This window comes from Triticum urartu, chromosome 6A (assembly GCF_056163025.1).
Source record: "Triticum urartu cultivar PI428250 chromosome 6A, HENAU_Tu73, whole genome shotgun sequence".
NCBI classification, from domain to species: domain Eukaryota; kingdom Viridiplantae; phylum Streptophyta; class Magnoliopsida; order Poales; family Poaceae; genus Triticum; species Triticum urartu.
In genome coordinates, this window is record NC_141878.1 from 557,716,881 (window position 1) to 557,738,522 (window position 21,642).

At 42.3% G+C, this 21,642-nt stretch overlaps 2 protein-coding genes and 1 long non-coding RNA gene across 3 annotated transcripts; 2 read left to right on the top strand and 1 right to left on the bottom strand.

The window, feature by feature from the left end:
* Positions 1-303: 303 nt before the first annotated feature.
* LOC125514986 (lysine-ketoglutarate reductase/saccharopine dehydrogenase bifunctional enzyme) lies at positions 304-10,786 on the top strand. Its single transcript, XM_048680387.2, has 26 exons — positions 304-809; positions 1,887-1,979; positions 2,074-2,337; positions 2,443-2,529; positions 2,603-2,732; positions 2,870-3,043; positions 3,132-3,211; positions 3,434-3,550; positions 3,953-4,028; positions 4,399-4,570; positions 4,781-4,877; positions 4,976-5,139; positions 5,517-5,571; positions 5,697-5,837; positions 6,977-7,258; positions 7,464-7,544; positions 7,800-7,865; positions 7,943-8,060; positions 8,313-8,442; positions 8,564-8,643; positions 8,903-9,061; positions 9,135-9,393; positions 9,578-9,686; positions 10,134-10,295; positions 10,393-10,462; positions 10,553-10,786. Exons 2-26 carry the CDS (start codon positions 1,959-1,961, stop codon positions 10,606-10,608), a joined length of 3,150 nt encoding a protein of 1,049 aa, XP_048536344.1. The 5' UTR covers positions 304-809; positions 1,887-1,958; the 3' UTR covers positions 10,609-10,786.
* Positions 9,869-10,654, bottom strand: LOC125514987 (uncharacterized). Its single transcript, XR_007286734.2, has 2 exons — positions 10,531-10,654; positions 9,869-10,343 (listed from the first exon to the last, which is right to left on the bottom strand). It is a non-coding gene; the product is annotated as an uncharacterized LOC125514987 (long non-coding RNA).
* Positions 10,787-13,416: 2,630 nt separating the features above from the next.
* Positions 13,417-15,824, top strand: LOC147966303 (uncharacterized). The gene is made up of 8 exons (XM_087528795.1): positions 13,417-13,586; positions 13,966-14,082; positions 14,215-14,266; positions 14,383-14,439; positions 14,534-14,608; positions 15,245-15,298; positions 15,414-15,476; positions 15,545-15,824. The coding sequence occupies exons 1-8, from the start codon at positions 13,497-13,499 to the stop codon at positions 15,580-15,582; spliced, it is 546 nt and encodes a 181-aa protein (XP_087384921.1). The 5' UTR covers positions 13,417-13,496; the 3' UTR covers positions 15,583-15,824.
* The last annotated feature ends 5,818 nt before the right edge of the window (positions 15,825-21,642 follow it).

Sequence of the window (21,642 nt, forward strand, 5' to 3'; positions counted from 1 at the left end):
GGGCACGGAAACGAGGCGTGGGGAGCTCTGGCGTGGCGTACGTCGTCGCGTCCTTGTCTTGTGCGAACCATGCGATGCGCAGCACTCCAAGCTAGGCTGTAGTTGACTCTCCGGGCTCGCCCACGTGGGAAGGCCGCGAGCTCACTCCACTCGGCTCCTTTAAGAATGACGGACGGCCAGCGACGACGCGTGCCCGTCCCGTCCCGCCCAACTCATCACCTTTTGGCTTTTACTCATTTTATTTACTTAAAGAAATCAACGGGAATTCTCCCGGCGTGTTTCGATACAAGTTGAAAACACGCTGGCATGGATTTGATAACCGGGCAGAGAGAACCGGTCGAGGTTCTGTGCCAATTCTCTCGGCGGAAAACAACCAGAAGCGAGAGGAGTCTGCCCGCACAGCACGTACTCCAGCATCGCCTTCCAGTTCCCAGCCTCCTCCCGCGCCTCCCTCGCCTCGCCTCGCCTCGCCTCCTGCATGCGCCTCCAAGCAGACCCACCAGCTCCGGTTCCTTCCTCGTCGCCATCGTCGCCGTCGCCATCCATTCCATCATCACCGTGATAAAACCCGATCTCAAACTCAAAATCTCCTACTACTATAATCTATACTCGTGCCCAAATTGTGCTGTTCTTCCGTCACCCAGCTCTCGGTCCATATATATACAATATACTCCTCGTCCGGCAGCATCTCCTCCCCAGTCCCCATTCCCTGGAACCTCGCCTGCGCGTGCGCCATTGATTCCTCCCGTCCTCGCCTCGCCGTGTCAAGCTCTGCACGCCTTCGTCCCGCGGCTATCCTTGAGTCCCAGGTACGACCGGACCAACCCAGCAAAGTTTTCTTTCCCTTGGGTAGATTTTTGGCCGATCGTGGCTTGGGCTTCAGTTTCCGTGGGTTCGGGGGCGGGCACGGGCGTCCAGGTTTCCGGCTCCGGCCGCGCGCGAAGCAGGCTTCCGATCAGTTCTCCCAGCGAACCGCGCTGGCAGCGGTGGCCGGCGGGTTCGCAGGGGGCGGCGGCACATGAGCATCCATGCGCATTTGCTCGCGGTGCGGGCGGTGAGGCGCCGGGCGCGTGGCCCCGCCGGAGCCTGCCTGCTCACGAGTCGCACGCCGGGTTAGACGGTTAGGAGAAACACGCAAGAAAGGCGGGCGGGGCGGACGGACGGACGGACGCCGGGACAAGCGTGAGGTCGCTGATGTAGCTCACGAGCTGCGTGGCCGCGTGGCTGGCACTGGCTGCGTGCGTGTCGCCGCGGTGCCGTAGCCCGGTGGATGGATCGCTTGAAAACGATGGACAGGCTGCCGTCTGGCCAAGCACTTCAATCATGTTGCCAAGAAAGACTGGCCTTTTTTTGGGTTTGTGACCTGTGATCCTGCTTTGGACCTCGATTGTTTGATTGGACATCACACACGGCCGTGTGATGCTCTGCTCTAGAAGGATTAGTTAACTTTTGGCTCGAAAATTCTAAACTTTACCGTTACCTCTACTTGTCTCATCTCACACTTACCTCTACTACTAGCAAGCAAAAGAGAATGTTGGCCCAAGATTTTTTATTTCATTTTACGGTTTTTGCTAAAGCACATCTAGATGTGCCCTAGACAGCTTATCTTTATAAATGGAAAAGTACCTTTCGAGTGGCTAGTACCAACTTATTACTCTACTTGGCATGTACCTTCCCTTGAAATAAACATAAGTTTTTTTTTTCATGTGATCATAACTATTTTCACACATGTTTGACAAATGAACAACGTACAAATAACACACACTCTTGATTAACCACCACTAATCTGCAATATGGTAGTATTTGCTGAGGATTCTGTTCTTATGACAGGAATTGTGATACTCTGAATCTAACTGTACTAAGAATTGTGATAACCTGAATGTCAGGCACTCTGTTCATTTTCAGGAGCAGCCAGTGACAGGTTCATGATCGTCGCACCTTAATTGTGCTCATCCTCTATGGGGTCCGAGACAACTGAAGTGCGTCGCTCTATCCCTTTGGTGGTGTTATTGAATTGTCCAGTTTGTGATAATTTCTGACAATAATGGCATGCTTGTTCATTCTCACTCGCAGAGAAATGACACCTTGCTGGGCAATGGAGTCATCGGCATTCTCGCCGAGACTGTCAACATGTGGGAGAGGAGGGCGCCGTTAACTCCTTCCCACTGTGCTCGCCTCGTGCTCGGAGGAGGCAAGCGCGAATCCGGCGTGAACCGGATCATCGTGCAGCCAAGCACCAAGAGGATCCACCATGATGCTCAGTACGAGGATGCGGGGTGCGAGATCTCAGAAGATCTGTCAGAGTGTGGCCTCATCGTAGGCATCAAGCAACCAAAGGTAACATTGCAACCAATCACCTTAGATACCCTAATTGACTTTGATTTACAGTTTGCGACGGTATCACGGTTGTGGAAACGTTCTGAGAGGTGTTTCCTTGTGCAGCTGGAGATGATTCTTCCTGATAGAGCATATGCGTTCTTCTCACATACCCACAAGGCCCAGAAAGAAAATATGCCGCTGTTAGATAAGGTAGTTATCATATTGCGCATACACATTTCTGAGGAGGAAATGGCGCGCTAAATTGCTGGTTCCTATTTTTTAGATCATGGAAGAAAGAGTGTCCTTGTTTGATTATGAGCTAATTGTCGACGACGATGGGAAAAGAATGCTGGCATTTGGGAAATTTGCTGGCAGAGCTGGACTGATAGACTTCTTACACGGTCTTGGGCAGAGTAAGAACACTGTTTTGTTTCTCAGTTCATGCCCTGTGTTATGCCTGCGATGCTCCGATTTGCTATCTCGACTTATCATGAAGGACAACTTGTTCTGTCATATGCATTCTGCTAAAGTATTTCCCTTGCAATTTCAGGATATCTGAGCCTTGGATACTCGACTCCGTTTCTGTCTCTGGGGCAATCCCATATGTATCCTTCACTCGCTGCAGCGAAGGCTGCAGTCATCGCCATTGGTGAAGAGATAGCAACATATGGACTTCCATCTGGAATTTGTCCAATTGTATTCGCATTCACCGGATCCGGAAATGGTAATTCCAGTGTTAACTTTCGTTGCCTTCACATTCAGGTTACTGGTTGCAGCACACTTATTCACATTTATAACTTCATATGTCACAGTTTCGCAGGGCGCACAAGAGATATTCAAGCTATTGCCACATACCTTTGTTGATGCTGAGAAACTTCCTGAGCTCTTTGCGGTATTACTCCTTTTGTGCCAGAAGTTTCACATTTAGATTACTTTTGTGAGTTTTGTTTTGTCCCCGTTGAAATGAACGAAATCTCTGCCACCTGCGGATGCGTTGTCTATGCTAGCAAATTTGGTTACTGATTGAGTGGTTATGGGTCGGTATTTGATTATTATTTTTGCAAGTATAGCTTCTTAATATATCTCAGTTTGCTCTATTCCTGAAATTATACAGGGAAAGAGTCTGCCTCCACATCATCAGTCAACCAGGAGAGCATTCCAACTATATGGATGTGTTGTCACATCTAAAGACATGGTCGCACCCAAGGATCCCAGCAGATGTTTTGACAAAGTAATGCACATTTCTTAAGTTTATCAAATAAATGTTGGTTTTTTAGTTTCTAACAGGAAGTGCTAAGGTATAATAACATTAGCATAGATCATTACTCTTAACTGAAATAAAATATTTATCCTGTCATATCACGATACACTTTTCTCATAATACAATGTCCATCGTTCAACTAATTTGCTGCAAAGAGCTGTTCAAATGTTTTGCCTGTTTACAGTACATTGATCATGTCCTCACATTCCTAATCCTGTTAACCAATCCACTACTGATCTTTTTCGCTTCTCTTAGTAAATTTTGAACTATGGTGTTAGCCAAACAAAATTTTCCATCTCTTCTGTTTTATTAGTATTTCTTAGCTTTTCAATAGCCTGACTGTAAGAAATCTTTCATCGACATTGTCTGTAGGCTGACTACTATGCTCATCCGGAACACTACCGCCCTATTTTTCATGAAAGGATTGCTCCATATGCATCTGCCATTGGTATGGTCCACAACTCATTGCTTTCATTTTATATTGCTCAATTTTGTTACGTTTCTGTATTTTTGGCACAATCTCTAAAACAAGTCTAGACCATAGGATTTTCATCATCTATGTTATTTAGTTATACCAAAAAAGATGTTATTTAGTTATATAAAGATACTAAGCATTGAACTGCATAGCACAGAACAGTGCTGGTTCTAAACTGATGCTGGCATTGGTAGAGTTGCTAATGTAATGAGGTGCCGGTTGCAGGGTGTATAGTTTACACTTATAAACCATGGAGATTTCATAAAAAATCTGCTATGTGTTGCAGTAGCAATACTAGTCGTTTAGCCATTATAGTCTAATTTGTATCCGTGCATTTCTACAGTTAACTGTATGTACTGGGAGAGGAGGTTTCCACGACTATTGAGCATTGATCAGTTACAACAGCTGATGAAGAATGGGTGCCCTTTGGTTGGCATTTCTGATATAACTTGTGACATTGGAGGTTCCATAGAATTTGTGGACAAAAGTACATCAATAGAGAGGCCTTTCTTCCGGTAAGAATTTTGGATATTCACTACGGATGCATAAATTTAAATTGCTTGTAATCTTCTGCACATGGCCTATTAATTATAAATAAATAGAACCGTCTCTTGTAAGTACTCTGGAGTAGTACCACACAGATACTTGGTTCTGCTTCTTCATAATTGGTGGTTTTTGCTTAAGCAGTGACTTTTTGACAAATTACCTTGGATATGCAAATCTAGGTATGATACTTCAACTAATTTGTACCATGATGATATGGAAGGCGATGGCGTGATCTGCTTAGCTGTTGACATTCTGCCTACAGAGTTTTCCAGAGAGGTGAGAAATTTATAATAAGACAAAAAAAACTATTTTTGTTGCAGTTCCAATTTGTTGCTATGAGATGATTCCTATTCTCTTGAACTCAAACTCTGCAGGCCTCCCAGCATTTTGGAGACATATTATCTAGATTTGTTACCAGCTTGGCCTCAGCTAAAGGACTGCTGGAGCTTCCTTCTCACTTGAGAAGAGCCTGCATCGCATATGCTGGCAAACTCACTCCTCTGTATGAGTATATTCCTCGGATGAGAAAGACTATGATGTAAGTTTCAAATATTTCTCATCATCACTGTCATAATTCTGTGTGATAGTTTCGGAGGACATGTATTTCTGTTCATTCTCTGAATCCTTGAGATCCCATATATATTTTATAAAGGGAACAAAATAGGTAATCATACTGGACAGTGGGCAGGATGTAGTTCCAGTCTGAAGTGATATGTCTATCTTTCTACCATGTTTCAGAATATTTTTTGAACATTGTGTTTTTTATTTTATTTGCTGTTTGTTAGCATTAGTTATGTTTACAGTACCACAGTTTTCTGGTCATGACTGATGACTGGTACTGTAAATATTTACCATCTCCGAGCATGTTTACTGCCTATAATCTCATTTTAAACATTTTGTTTTGCTCTTATGCAGAGAATTGCCACCAACTCCAGCGAATTCATTGCCTGATAAGAAGTACACCACCCTGGTTAGAAATATAATTCTCTAATATTGTGGTGCATTTTTTTAACTAAATCTTTTGGAACTTGCATATGGTCTGCTCTATAATGACTTCTCAGTTGCCTCCTAACAATTTGTCGATCAATGAAACAGGTATCTCTCTGCGGTCACCTCTTTGATAAGTTCCTTATAAATGAAGCTTTGGACATCATTGAGACAGCTGGGGGCTCTTTTCACTTGGTTAAATGTGATGTTGGACAAAGCATCGACGATATGTCCTACTCAGAGCTTGAAGTAAGCAATAAAATTTCTTACTGATATGAACTATTTTCAGTACGAAGAAAACACAACATGCTGTCTCGGGTTTGGTAGTTAACATTTAGTTTTTTTAGAGAAATTATTTTCTACAAGCTACATCAAAAGACTTATAGTCAAGGTCTCAAGGAGGCTAAGATGGCCTAGCAAAAGACATCTCGTCAGTTGTCACAGAATTAGACTTCTGATTCTCTTTTGCATCTAGGAAAAGTGTGGAACTGATAGTGATGGATGGTAACTTATGTTTGGGGCATGATGGATGGTAACTTTTGGTGTCCATTTTTGATCAATTACTGAGCATAATAAAAAGTAAATAGTACAAATAATTGAAAGGTGTCCAAGAACATCAAAGGAAAGAAGTTGGATCTAACAGCTTTTGGACCACCCTTGCCCATCCCTATCGGATCATCACCTAATAAAAAGATAAAAATAAGAAGAAGAGATCAGTACGTCTGGGCAAACATAGCCCTTTACATATTTTGCACTCAATCATTGAGTGGGTTATAAATGTTCAGTCTCTACCCCCTTCCTGTGCCTACCAGAGTCTTCCGAGCTCCCACTTCAACTAACTGGAAGCTTGGACTGCCATGAATCAGTTTGTGATCCCTTCCTTTCATTTCCTTTCCTTTTTGAGCTGTGTTCCTTTAAATGATTTTTGGGCATTCTCTTTGGTGTGCTAGTTTTTAAGTATTTTTGCTACCGCAGCTCCTCTAGTGATTCGAGGAAGGAAGAAACTGAATGGCTCTGTTTCTGGGAGCATTTTATTTCTTTTGAACAGTATACCTTTGATTCTTAGCTTCCTTCTTAATATGCATGTACTACGTTTTGACCCCACTATTCTGGCATTTGAATACAGCAGATATTTAACAACATGTTGAAATTTGTCTTTTTTCTTATAACGTTAGGAACTCTTCCGCAGAAAAAAGTATCAGGACTCACAGGTCTGATACATCATATAAACCTACCTTAATAATTAACATATGTACTCGATGCAATGCATGTTGGATTATAAAATATAAAGATGCATTTTAACTTTTAGCACCCCTCACCAATTCATGCCTTTAAAGACAACCTTGTTTGATGTTGTACTGAAACATATGGTGCATTTCATTCTACAGGTAGGAGCAGATGATACGACTACATTAGACAAGATCATCGATTCCTTGACTTCTATCGCTAATGCGCACCGTGGAGATCCTAATGCTGCCGAGATATCTCTAAAGATAGGAAGAGTCAGCGAATGCGGAATTGATGACAGCATGGATAAAGTAGGACCAAAGGTTTTAATCCTTGGAGCTGGGAGAGTTTGTCGGCCAGCTGCTGAGTTTCTAACATCTTACCAAAACATCGACCAAGTACATGTTGTCGTGGCATCTCTGTATCAAAAAGATGCAGAAGAGGTGAGTCTCACAGTACAGTGCGCTCCTTAGCTCTTATGCAAACTTTAGTTGCAAAAAAATGTGTGTTAATTTTATCATGTTTTTCGATATTAATAAGCTTTGGAAAATTCATTATGCTGTCATTTTTGTCCAAACCGAATATGTATTTGTAGAATTCAACCATTAGTCCGTGACTTATCTCATGTTTTTGTTTCTCTGCATTCAGACAGTTGACGGAATAAAGAATGCAACAGCAGCTCAGCTCGATGTTTCAGATACTGAAAGTCTTTCGAATCTTGTTTCACAGGTATTTTAACTCTGATATTTAATTTCTCTAGTGAACAAATACTCCTACTAGTACTTTTCATAGTGTCTTACAGTGAGCATAAGAGGCCAGACTTCTGTCACAAATAAATATACCCAACTCCGTCGGCATTCCTAGGTTAACTTTTCATGTACAAACCTTAAATGTTGCAGTTCAGGATAGAGACTTCTACTCTTTCTTGTCAAGAGAATGCATAATTTATTGCAGATTAATAAATGATTGGAGTTCCTCTTACAGGTTGATGTTGTAGTCAGCTTGCTGCCTGCTAGTTTTCATGCTGCCATTGCAAGAGTATGCATAGAGGTAAGCTTAAACCACCGCTGGTGCTATATGGAAATTGAGGAATTGCTTCAGCTGATTGAGTTACATTTCCCTGATAGCTCAAGAAGCACTTGGTCACAGCAAGCTATGTTGATGATTCCATGTCAAAGTTGGAGCAAGTTGCGCAAGGAGCAGGGGTAACTATACTCTGCGAAATGGGCCTTGATCCTGGCATAGGTACTTCCTAAATATAATGACCAGCATATATATGTAGATGGAAATGATGTGCTCCCAGATGTACACATATTAATTGTTAAGACATATTGGCCACCTTTCTGTGAACTGGTTAGGTGCATCCATTTCAATATGAACCACAATTAGACAGTGCTAAAAATTGTCATTGAGTATTATGTGATGAACAAAACGCTCTTTCATCATGGAGCAACTTTCCATGAGAAAACAAGCTGTAAATATATTTCCTGTACACAGATCACATGTTGTCGATGAAAATGATTGATGAAGCACATGCTCGGAATGGAAAGATAAAGGCGTTTACATCTTTCTGTGGTGGACTTCCATCTCCAGCTGCCGCAAACAATCCACTGGCTTATAAGTTCAGGTAAATTCTACAATCTCTGTGACTAGCAGTATGACAAGGTATCCAAGTCTGGAGCTTGCGGCACATTATTGCTGAAACAGTTTTGACCAGGAATACTAATGGTTATGTTCCTCGTTCTTAGTTGGAGTCCAGCAGGTGCCATCCGAGCTGGAAGAAATCCTGCCGTCTACAAATTTCTTGGAGAGATCATCAATGTAGACGGTAAGTTAGTCTCGCCTCTCATCAATGTGTACATATAAACTGTTGGCAGTCCCTTTCCATGTCAAGGAATGTGACAGGGTATTGCAACAGCTAAACAATGATATATTCTGCATGCAAACTGTCTAGTGACATAGCGAATACAGATTCAGTTACTACCTTTTATATGAGGAAAAGGGTCCTGTTTTTTTGGGAATACAGATTCAATTATTACCTATTAGTATATATCTTCGTTGACATCATTTACTTAACACTTCCATAGGCAGTAAATTATACGAGTCAGCAAAGAGGCTCAGATTACCGGAACTTCCAGCTTTTGCTCTGGAACATTTGCCAAATCGAAATTCCTTGATGTATGGAGACCTGTATGGGATCTCCAAAGAAGCATCTACCGTATATAGGTCCACTCTTCGTTACGAAGGTAAGTATTGATATATTGTTTTTTCACCGAGTCATTCCTTTTGCACTGGGTAATATTTTTGGCATTTGCGCAGGATTTAGTGAGATCATGGCTATCCTGGCAAAAATTGGGTTCTTTGATGCTGAAAATCACCCACTGCTACAAGAAACTAATCACCCAACATATAGGATTTTTCTCAATGAACTCCTTAATGTCAATAATATCTCCACATCTGACACAAAGATAAACGGTGAAGAGTCTGGAGGACATGATGATGAACTGATTTCAAGACTCATGATGCTTGGGCATTGCAAAGAAAAGGAACTAGCTGTCAAGATACTCAAAACCATCAAGTTAGTTTCTGATCCCTGTGCTCTATGAGTTATGCCATTGTTTTCAAATTTCATCTCTTGTACAAACTGTTTTAGTACCATTTTGGTCATGTCATCTAATATATATGCAGTGACTACTATTGCAAGAAATAATTTAAGAGTATGTTAGGAACAATCACATAATAACTGCTCTCACATCTGCTAGGTTCTTGGGGCTGCATGAGGAGACACAGATTCCAGAGGATTGCTCAAGTGCATTCAGTGTTATTTGCCAACGAATGGAACAGAGAATGGCCTATGGCCACAATGAGCAGGTGGGGCATATTATCTTGCTCTACGTTACTTAAGAGGCATAAAAACAGAGTAGTGCATCTTAAAATTGCTATGGTACAAAGAAATGTAGCAGATGCATTACTCTGTTTTTATGCCTCTGTGTCTGTGAACTCTGTTTTCTTATCACGTAGAAGAATCACAGAATGTTACTTAAGAGGCAAAAGATCTCAAGACTAATAGTTTCATTTCTCATTTTTTGAAATAATCAACTGTGAATTTGGCAGCATGCACGCACAAGACTTGTCAGTATGGTAGTAGATTGATAGTTTAATGACCAACCTGAACTTCTACATCTCCTATTGCTTTCCAACACCATATATCTCATAAGTCATTTTCATCAGGCTCACAGAAAAAGCTACAGAGATTGGCTTACTTGGACCATTGGAGTTACTGATGCACTAAACGTGTGCTTGTGTCCCATAATTCAGGATATGGTACTGCTCCACCATGAAGTCGAGGTGGAGTACCCCGACGGGCGACCCGCGGAGAAGCACCAAGCTACGCTGCTGGAGTTCGGAAAGACCGAGAACGGCAGGTCCACCACCGCCATGGCCCTCACCGTCGGTGTACCGGCAGCGATAGGAGCCCTGGTACTAGTGCACTCCAAGCACAACACATCACACACATACATCCTGCACCTGCATCAGAAAGAAACATGTGTTAATTTGTCCCCATCTTCTGTTGCAGCTCTTGCTCCAGAACAAGGTTCAGAGGAAAGGGGTGATCCGGCCTCTGGTGCCGGAGATCTACATCCCAGGTGAGTGCAGAAGCAAATTAACAACTCTGGTGATGCTTATGAGTTATGGCTAATCCTGAGAGTCTGACCTGTGTGTTTGCGGCTGTGAAGCGCTGGAGATCTTGGAAGCGGCGGGCATCAAGCTGATCGAGAGAGTGGAGACCTGAGAGGATGTCAGGATAGGATGAGAATCCACCGAGTATATATGCTGCTGCAACAGAGGCAGTGAGTAAATAAAATGATGATTCTCGCCGTTGTAAGTCAAATGAGCGAACTGTATGTATATATGTGACTATCTATTGTATATATATACCAAATCTGTCGCCGGTTGATTCGGTTGGTGAACTTCCTACTCTTCATTGTACTACATTGCCAACGAGAGACCCCGACTAGGTCTTCTTCTCCGGCGGCGGCGACCGCAAGCACGCCGTTCTCGCGGCGCCGGGCGATGGTATACTCGTCGGCGTCGACCGGCCGGAGGAACCTCCGTCCAAGAAATGGGGAATGGGGGTAGTAACCTGGATGCCGGTCTTGGAGAGGCCGGGGAAGCTCTATGGAGCCGACGCGCACGCCCCGGGAGCTTCGACGATGCCCGCCGATGCCATGCGCGCGTTGTCCACGCCGCCGCCTCCACGGTCAGCTGGCATCTCCCTCCGGCGCCGCCACAATTTCCTTCTCGGCTCTTTCCGGGAGGCGTGTCGTGTCTGATACCAGCCATTTCCAGAAGAGAGGGGGAAAAAGATCATCGTAGATTCCTTTCTTATTGGGCTAAAAGATCGTCGTTTCCCCCCTCTCTTTTTCCAGCGTTATTAAACGGGCCGGCCCGTGGCACGTTTAGCACGCTGGGCCGCATATTTTCCAGCCTACTGGGCTATATTTTAGGTATATTGGGCTGTAATTTAGATCATATCGGGCTAAAACAAATGGGCCGTGCCGTGTCGGCCCGCGTGCCCAGCCTCTAGACCAAGGCATGGCCCAAGGCGTGCCGCGTGCCGGGCACGGCCCGTTTAGCCTGTGCCGTGCCTGGCCCATGGCAGGCCTTGCCGGCGTGCTCATGGGCTGGCTTGATTGCCCAGCCCGTTTGGCCAGCTATACCCGAGAGCACATGCTCCTGGACCCAAAAATAATTTTTCAAATGTCAAAAATCAAGACAAATTTTTTATGTGATCTTAGTCACACCCAAATGCTACATACAAATTTTGAGACAAAAAGGTAAAGCATTTTTACTTGTGCAAAAATAATAATTTTGAAGACCAAATGTCTCCTCAATTTTATTTTTTTCACCAACGAAACATTGTTGCACCATTTCACACAAAATTTGTCAAACATGCTTGTGACACTAACACGAACATCTACAAAAAAACAGATTTTTTTACTTTTTTAACGCCCCTCCAGAAATTTATGATGATTTGAGAGGGGTGTTGTGCCTCCCGGGAGCATATGCTCCCGGATGAACAATAAATTAAAAAATGTAAAAAAAAGTCGGAATTTTTTTGTACATGTTGGTGTTAGTGTCGCAAGCATGCTTGACATACTTCATGCGAAACGGAGCAATAGTGTTTCGTCGGTGAAAAAACAAAATTGGTGTGACATTTGGTCTTCAAATTTTATTTTATTTGCACAGGCCAAAATGCTTAACCTTTTTGCCTCAAAATTTGCAGGTAGCATTTGGATGTGATTAAGATCACATATTTTTTTGTCTTGATTTTCTTGACATTTGAAAAATTATTTTTGGGCCCGGGAGCATGTGCTCAAAATTTGTGTCTTGGTTTTTTTGACATTTGAAAAATTATTTTTGGGCCCGGGAGCCAAATTGAATTTCCGGCAATGTTGCTGATTTATCTTTCCAAACCTACACCATACATAAATGCTATTTTCAGAGTTGTGGAAGTGCTCAAAACAGGTTTGCTTCCTAGGTTAAAATGTTGAGGTTCATTTACCAATTATTCAAATGCACAATAAGAAGGAACACAAAATTGACAATTGTTATGATATTTTTGACAATCGCTCCATCAAAAGGACGCAAAGTTACTAAATTCACAAGTAACATTATCAACCCTACCTATTTTATCTTCATAAAATACATTTTTAATCAACTAATAATTTCCATGGACCATAAGCCATAACTTGCTCGAAAAGAGGACGGAATCTTTCATTTTACCAATAGAATCGTTGTGCCATACCGTGTGTATCATGTAGGTGATGATGTTTATGAGAGTTCTTGTAGGTACATGAACACCCCCTCTTCCTTGGAATCGCTAGCATAGCTATCACCTTATATGTATGTTGCCTGGGGGTCCACCATGCCACCCAAGTGCTCGACGACACTAGTGTTGGTGGTGACAATATTAGGATGACTCGGGTTTCTTTAGGCGTACGTCAAGCCCGTTGTGAACTTGTATTGACGATGGAGGGGTTTGCACAAAGGAGGAGTAGTGTTAACGGCTAGCATGGAACATCCTAGGTCGACTATGAGGCATACCAAATCACCGCAAAAGTTCGATTAATTGCATCCCCACCGCCGCCAGTCTTGTTCGATTTTGAACCACTCATCAGATCCACCCTTGAACTACATCAAATGATTGGATATGCACACATGTATGTCCTGCTTGCTATGGTCTCCCGAATGCGTTGGAGTGGCTCGCCTGATCTTGGGCACCCTCATTTGCGAGGGAAAGAACCAAGCAACAGATTACATCTTACCTAAAGAGTATACTACTAGGTATCCACATTAACAGGGTAATCTAGAATACAATGTGAACTATACAAAGTAATGATTATTATCCAGCTAGGACATTTATTCCAGCACATTAATGGCATTAATTAATCCGTGAGATATAGATCTTATCGTACATTTCCTAGGCAAAAAGTAATGCAATATTAATCATGTTTAATTGGACAATATTTCTTTTGATATATTCAATGATCTTCTATAAATATACGCACAGAGCGCTCAGCTATATATATATTCTGATCCATTGGAAGCAGACTAACAAGGTCATTGTTAGATACCCCAGATCTCCAATCCTCCGTTGATAAGCTCCAGACCTTGATCATGGGAAGGAAGGCTTCTATTGAACAGAAAAATTTACCTTCATGGTTTACTGTTACAGAGTATAGACGGGGTGCAGGAACTATTTACAAGGTTTCTCCTTCCTATAACTTTCTGTTATATCTGTTTAAAGAATATTGGATCTGATCCAATAGGGTAAAGTAATCTTCAATTTTCTGTAGACGTATTGTAATAACTTCTTGTTAATGTATTGTTGTGTGAAGCTTGTTTGTTAGACCAAATTGTTTCTTAGGACGGGCGATACTTAAACTGCCTCTTCTATATATACTTCTCCAGAAAAAATAAATCAAACTATGTTATTTGTATAACAATACCTTTGAAGAGACTTGCTGGGTTTGCAATAGATCTGCACAAAAGTGTCGACTGGCTGCTTATATGATTTTGATGAATAATTTAATTATGTCTCACAAGATAATATTCTAGGCTGAAATTTTGTTTGCGATTGTTTCAGACATATTTTGATACATACAATAATCAGATGTACCGATCAATAGAGGGAGTGGCAAGGGCTTTTGGACTTGGTGACAAGGACGAACCTGCTTTTCCGAAGCCTCTGAATATCAGGAAGGTTCGAACACATTGTTTACATGGATTATTTTATCATTAACCCCTCGATTAAAATGTTTCTGGTATTTTCAAAGACAAACTACAGAAGCAAACTAGTTTGTAACATGGTTTTCATAATTAATCATATTTGTAGGAAGACGGCTCATGTGGATCATTACCTATGAGGCCTTACACAAAAACCCCTGGTGAGATTAACCTTTTGATGACCTATTAAGTGAAACTATTTGTCTTACAATGGAATTAGTAAAGTAGCTAGTTCCTGACATATATGTATTCCAATGTTGTATGCCTTTTGGTCCAGCAATCCCTGAGTATGTTGGAAAGGACACTGCTAGTGATTCACTCAATTTGGAACAAGGTATGTAAATTGGATTGTATCCTGTTGTAGGAATAACACTAGTGTTTAGAAGAAGAAAAACAGTTTGGCTGATGATTCTTATTTGTTGGCATAGAAGAACTTAAAAAGTTTCCGTCAAAAGGAAAAGAACTTAAAGAGACTGGGGATGTTGCAAGCACCATGAAAGGAGGTACTTTATCCATACATATTTTTTATAAGATCTACGAGTATTACTCTTGAAATACTCTTGAAAAGAAGGGAAAATTGATGTTTTACCCTATGATGTGATCATCGGCCCTTGTTAATTCTCACACCCAAATAATCAACCCTTCGTTCCAGTTCTTAGCATAGGATCTAATTTTATCTGATGATGGAATATATACAAAATAGTTGCTCATAAGTGTATGATGGGTCAATCTCTAAAGATAGTGGTGACATGTTCGATCTTGTTCATGTGTCAAAAGTGCAAAAGATACCATCATGTGTCAGTTGCTTAATCAGTTTGTACCAAACTACATTATGCCATATGTTTTTTGCCCAATCTGTACAGATTCAACAGATATATGTCTTAATTTTTGGTAAAACATGCTCAAGTTGGAACCCCATGCTGACTAGAATTTACCTCAACAAAGTCCAATTTTGCTAATGGTCAACTTCCCTCCGATAATTAATAATAAAATTAATCAGCTGAACATGAACCCCTTGTGGAATATTGTAAACTGAGACCAGGTTACAAGAAAGTAACACAGCATACTTCTTGTTGATGCACCAGGCAATTGGTTTTATTAACCTATGCTTCCGCTAAAAAAATGTCCATTTTTTGCAGAAGAAGAAAACGACAACGATGAAGTTGGATATGCTGCAAGCAACTTGGAAAATGGTATGTATTGTGTACCAAACGATGTACACTGCCACATGACTACATGAGTAACGAGCAGCTAATTCGTTTTCCAAAAAAAACTATTGATATTTCTTACCACTTTATGTTCTTGTAGAAGAAGAAATGGCTAAGAAGATCAATGCTCCTTCTGCAGATGCAGCAAGCATGCAGGATGAAGGTAACATGAAATGGCTTTTTTTTATTACTCTACTTAATTACCTTTTGATTTTACTAAAAAAAATTCAGATGTTGCTGGAGAAGTGAAGAATCAGGACCATGCTTAGATTCAAGATCAAGGCTTGACATATATATGGCATATGCCTCCTTCAAATAAGATCTATGTCATCAAATTATCACACAGTACAATTACTGTGTTTGCGTTTCACAATAAAGTATGCACAGTGGCGTGCCACTTTTTACATTGTTTTATTGTCAAGGACAATTGTTCAAGTCAGAGCATGAATTATGTTATTGTTTGGATAACTAGATCAGTGACCTGCACGTTTGCAAGTCTGGATTTACTTCATATATTGTAACAGTTTCTAGTGTTCTTTTATAGTACATATCTGCGCACATTGCCGACCTTAATTCCCCACCACAATCGACATGCCATAAAAAAAATAACTCTGTAATTTCTCAGTCGAGTGAAAAATAACTAACTATTTTTAAGTCACACAAAGAAATTATCTAATCTTTAGACTGAGCTTCACTAAAGCATATAAGATATGAAAAAAAAATCTTCATTGAATGGCCATCAATGTTTGAGCGGGAAAAAAATTTCTAAGTTGGCTGAGCTATGGGAGCTCCAAAAAAACAATATTTTGTCAATGTTTTCTCGGAAAAAACATGGCCGGGTTTTAGAAGAAATAGAAATATGTGGATTAAATGCATTATTTCTTAGTGAATATGCTATCATTGTTTTTATTGGTTCGTCTTGATAAAACATAAACTTAGGTATTACTCTCTGACTTTAATCTTCCTCTTATCTCTTGTCTTCGCAAATATTTTTTCACCATTAATTATCTTTAAGTGTTGACCGCCCATTCATAATTTTCTGCACTATAGTCGTCCTTTAAGATTAATATAATGTCAAGCCTCCACAAGATGCTTGCAACATGTTCATGTATTTCAAATTGCCTATACTGTCTTGTTTCCATGTAAGGCACGCCATTATATATGTCTATATGTAAATGTTCAATGTTGAAACATTCTCTCTCGACCATCCTCCTTGTAGCTTATTTTTGTCGTGCCCATGATATTTTTCATTAAACTATACTTTTGGCACAGCTAAGATATCATATTATATTCTTGAAATGATGTGTTACTTTCAGCTTGAAGACTACATTACTATCGGAAATTGGCTTTGGCTCATAAATGTATATGCACCCATTGTGAAAATATACATTTTGAAAAGTTAAAAAATTATGAGGAAAAATCCCACGTGTAAATTCAGACATTATATGTGCATGCACAAAGTTTCGATGAAAAAGGACATTCTTTGTGGCTTGTGTAAAAAAGACAGTTTTTTATACCTGATTACAACTATTCACAAGGCATTTTTTGTTTTTGTTGTACATGCCACAAAAAATGTCTTTTTTCACAGAAACTTTATGCACGCACATATAATGTCCGGATGTACACGCAGTATTTTTTTCTCGATTTTTTTACATTTTGAAATGTTTTTTTGACATATATTTCATAAGAGCACTCTAGCAGACCCCGCATCCGCCCCCGACACGCATAATAACCGCCAAAATGCGGGTAGGGGCGAAAAACCTGTCCGATCAGACCCCGCATCCCGCCCTGGCCCGCAAATTTTTTTGAGGGGCACGGCAAAATCCCGACCTCAACCCGGGAAAACGCGGGTTTCCCCCTCGCGGCTGCGGTGCCCTGCATCACAGATAAGCAGTTGGCGGGAGGGACATTTCAGCCCGCGCGCCTTTCCCTCTCTCCTTCTGCCGCCGACCGCCCTTGCTTCCGCCCGTCCGCCGCCGGCGATTCCGGCCACATCTGCGGGCGGAATCGCGCCACGAGGCCGCCCCACACCCTCCCTCGCCAAGCCGCTGCACCGGCCCCCCGAATCCGGCAAGAGGAGCCGCCCCTCCTCGCTACCGCTGCCGGGGATCGGCCACCGTCGAGCCCGCCCCCTCGTCGCCGCCCGGGATCACCCGCCACCGGTTAGTCTGTTTTTTGTGATTTTTGCGAGCTGTATAGTTGATTGACGCGTCGGTACGCATGTAGATGGAGTTGAGCCCGTGCGAGAAGTGATTGCTCTTCGATTCGTCCGATTCGGACGACTCGGATGTTGAGACCATGCTTGCGAACTTTCGGCAACATACATTAGTCATGGCACTTGCCGTGAAGGAGCACGAAGATGAGAACCGGAAGAGGAGGCGAGGATCGACCGTCGGGCGTCTTTGCATTCCTCGAAATCGTCATCTTGGGAATGAGATGTTGATGCAAGATTACTTCGCGGAGAATCCTACATATTGACCGCACCTCTTCCGGAGAAGGTATCGAATGCGCCGATCCCTCTTTGTGAAAATTGTTCAAGCTTGCGAGGCAAATTGCCGGTATTTCACTCAAAGAAGAAATGTTGCAGGCTTAAAGGGATTTAGTGCATATCAAAAAATCTCCGCAGCTGTGCGGGTGATTGCATATAACGTCCCGGCTGAATATGACAATGAGTACCTTCACATTGGTGAAGATACTACAATTGAGTCTGTGCGTAGATTTGCAAAAGTGATTACCCGTGTCTTTGGTCCTGAGTATTTTCGGGCACCCAACGAAGATGACACAAAGAAATTGATGGCATCCAATGAGAGGAGAGGTTGGCCCGGCATGCTAGGTAGCATTGATTGTATGCATTGGACTTGGAAAAATTGCCCCAAGGCATGGCAAGGAATGTATTGTGGCAAGTATCCTGATGCAACAATTGTTCTAGAGGCCGTAGCATCCGAGGATTTATGGATTTGGCATTGCTTTTTTGGTATGACGGTGATGACCCACAAGTGTAGGGGATCTATCGTAGCCTTTTTGATAAGTAAGAGTGTCGAACCCAACGAGGAGCAGAAGGAAATGATAAGCGGTTTTCAGCAAGGTAGTATCTGCAAGCACTGAAATTATCGGTAACAGATAGTTTTGTGATAAGGTAATTTGTAACGGGTAGAAAGTAATAAAAGTAAATAAGGTGCAGCAAGATGGCCCAATCCTTTTTGTAGCAAAGGACAAGCCTGGACAAACTCTTATATGAAGTAAAGCGCTCTCGAGGACACATGGGAATTATCGTCAAGTTAGTTTTCATCATGTTCATATGATTCACGTTCGGTACTTTGATAATTTGATATGTGGGTGGACCGGTGCTTGGGTGCTGTCCTTACTTGGACAAACATCCCACTTATGATTAACCCCCATTGCAAGCATTCACAACTACAACAGAAGTATTAAGGTAAACCTAACCATAGCATGAAACATATGGATCCAAATCAGCCCCTTACGAAGCAACGCATAAACTAGGGTTTAAGCTTATGTCACACTAGCAACCCATCATCTACTTATTACTTCTCAATGCCTCCCTCTAGGCCCAAACAATGGTGAAGTGTCATGTAGTCGACGTTCACATGACACCACTAGAGGGATGACAACATACATCTCATCAAAATATCGAACGAATACCAAATTCACATGACTACTTATAGCAAGACTTCTCACATGTCCTCAGGAACAAATGTAACTACTCACAAAGGATATTCATGTTCATAATCATAGGGGTAATAATATGCATAATGGATCTGAACATATGATCTTCCACCAAGTAAACCAACTAGCATCAACTACAAGGCGTAATCAACACTACTAGCAACCCACAGGTACCAATCTGAGGTTTGGATACAAAGATTGGATACAAAAGATGAACTAGGGTTTGAGATTGTTGGGGAACGTAGTAATTTCAAAATTTTCCTACGCTCACGCAAGATCATGGTGATGCATAGCAATGAGAGGGAAGAGTATCGTCCACATAGCCTTGTAGACCGTAGGCGGAAGCGTTATAAGAACACGGTTGATGTAGTCGAACGTCTTCAGGATCTGACCGATCCAAGTACCGAACGCACGACACCTCCGAGTTCAGCACACGTTCAGCTCGATGACGTCCCACAAACTCCGATCCAGCAGAGCTTCATGGGATAGTTCCGTCAGCACGACGGCATGATGACGGGGTTGATGTTGCTAACGACGCATGGCTTCGTCTAAGCACCGCCTACGATATGATCGAGGTGGATTATGGTGGAGGGGGGCACCGCACACGGCTAAGGGATCAATGATCAACTTGTGTGTTCTAGGGTGCCCCTGCCCCGTATATAAAAGAGCAAGGGGGGAGGCCGGCCGGCCTCTGTAGGGCGCGCTAGGAGGAGGAGTCCTCCTCCTAGTAGGAGGAGGAAAGGAAGGGGGAAGGGGAGAAGGAAGGAGAGGGCGGAAAGGAGGAAAGGAGGGCCGGCCCCCTAGTCCAATTCAGTTTGGGCTAGGGGGGCCACATGCCTTGCCTCCTCTCTTCCACCACTTGGCCCATGAGGCCCAATACTTCTTTCCCGTATTCCCGTAACTCCCCGGTACTCCGAAAAATACCCGAATCACTCGGAACCTTTCCGATGTTCGAATATAGTCGTCCAATATATCGATCTTTACATCTCGACCATTTCGAGACTCCTCGTCATGTCCCCGATCTCATCCAGGAATCCGAACTACCTTTGGTACATCAAATCACATAAACTCATAATACCGATTGTCACCGAACGTTAAGCATGCGGACCCTACGGGTTCGAGAACTATGTAGACATGACCGAGACACGTCTTCGGTCAATAACCAATAGCGGAACCTGGATGTTCATATTGGCTCCTACATATTCTACGAAGATCTTTACCGATCAAACCGCATAACAACATACATTGTTCCCTTTGTCATCGGTATGTTACTTGCCCGAGATTCGATCGTCTGTATCTCAATACCTAGTTCAATCTCGTTACCGGCAAGTCTCTTTACTCGTTCCGTAATGCACTATCCCGCAACTAACTCATTAGTTGCGTTGCTTGCAAGGCTTATAGTGATGTGCATTACCGAGGGGGCCCAGAGATACCTCTCCGACAATCGGAGTAACAAATCCTAATCTCGATCCATGCCAACTCAACAAGTACCATCGGAGACACCTGTAGAGCACCTTTATAATCACCCAGTTACGTTGTGATGTTTGGTAGCACACAAAGTGTTCCTCCGGTAATCGGGAGTTGCATAATCTCATAGTCATAGGAACATGTATAAGTCATGAAGAAAGCAATATCAGTAAACTAAAACGATCAAGTGCTAACACTATAAAAAAATACACTTCCGTGATGATACGTGTTTGTCACAGTAGGTCACGTTTTCTGTCATGCATGTACATCCATGACAAATTTATGATAGAATCAAGATAGTCATACATGTGCTGTCGTAGAAGTGTTCCATGACATTACCAAAATTATCATCACGGAAGTGTCCACTTCCATGACGATAAATCGCGCGTCACAGAAGTGCTTTCGTCAAGGGTGACCGACACGTGGCATCTACCGTAACGGAACGCCATTAAGCTATCGGGTCCGATTTTGGATCCGATAACCCGTTAACAGCCCCGACCAATGGGGATTTTCCACGTGTAAAATCATCATTGGCTGGAGGGAACACGTGTCGGCTCGCCTGTAATGCCCCAAGACCGATGCTTGAGAAGACTTCCTTATATTCCGGGTTTCGCCGTGTGTTTCATTTGTGCTTGCCCTTTTATTTTTGCATTGCATCATGTCATCATGCCATCATCTCATAAATCTTTTGCATCTCAACTAAATAAATCGTATGGATCTTCGATCCATTTAAATTGAGGGAAGGATGACTTCTCTTTATAATATATCCTCCCGATATTAGTGGAGCTATTATAAAATAATCCATTCTTATGGAATCACCTAAAACACACTTGCAAATTTCCCCATGCCTTTGTTATCTCGCTGCTTGACCTCGAACCTTGTCCGTAAATTCTTTCGTCATTTTCCGGAGCTCCACCAAAAATCCGAATATTTTGGACTCTTCTTTACCTTGAACTTATTCAAACCATTTGAATTAAATTCAAATGTATTTGAATTTAGATCTTTCAATTTTGGCCTTCTCTATTTTTCGCGGAACAAACACATTTTTTTGCGAGTCCAGGAAATTTATCCCCATGCCTAATCCTTTCTCCACCCTTCCTTTCCTTTTTTTTCTTTCTTACTTTCCTTTGCTGTTTTTTTTCTGGGCTTTAGAAGAGAGGGAGGGAGAGAGAGCCTGC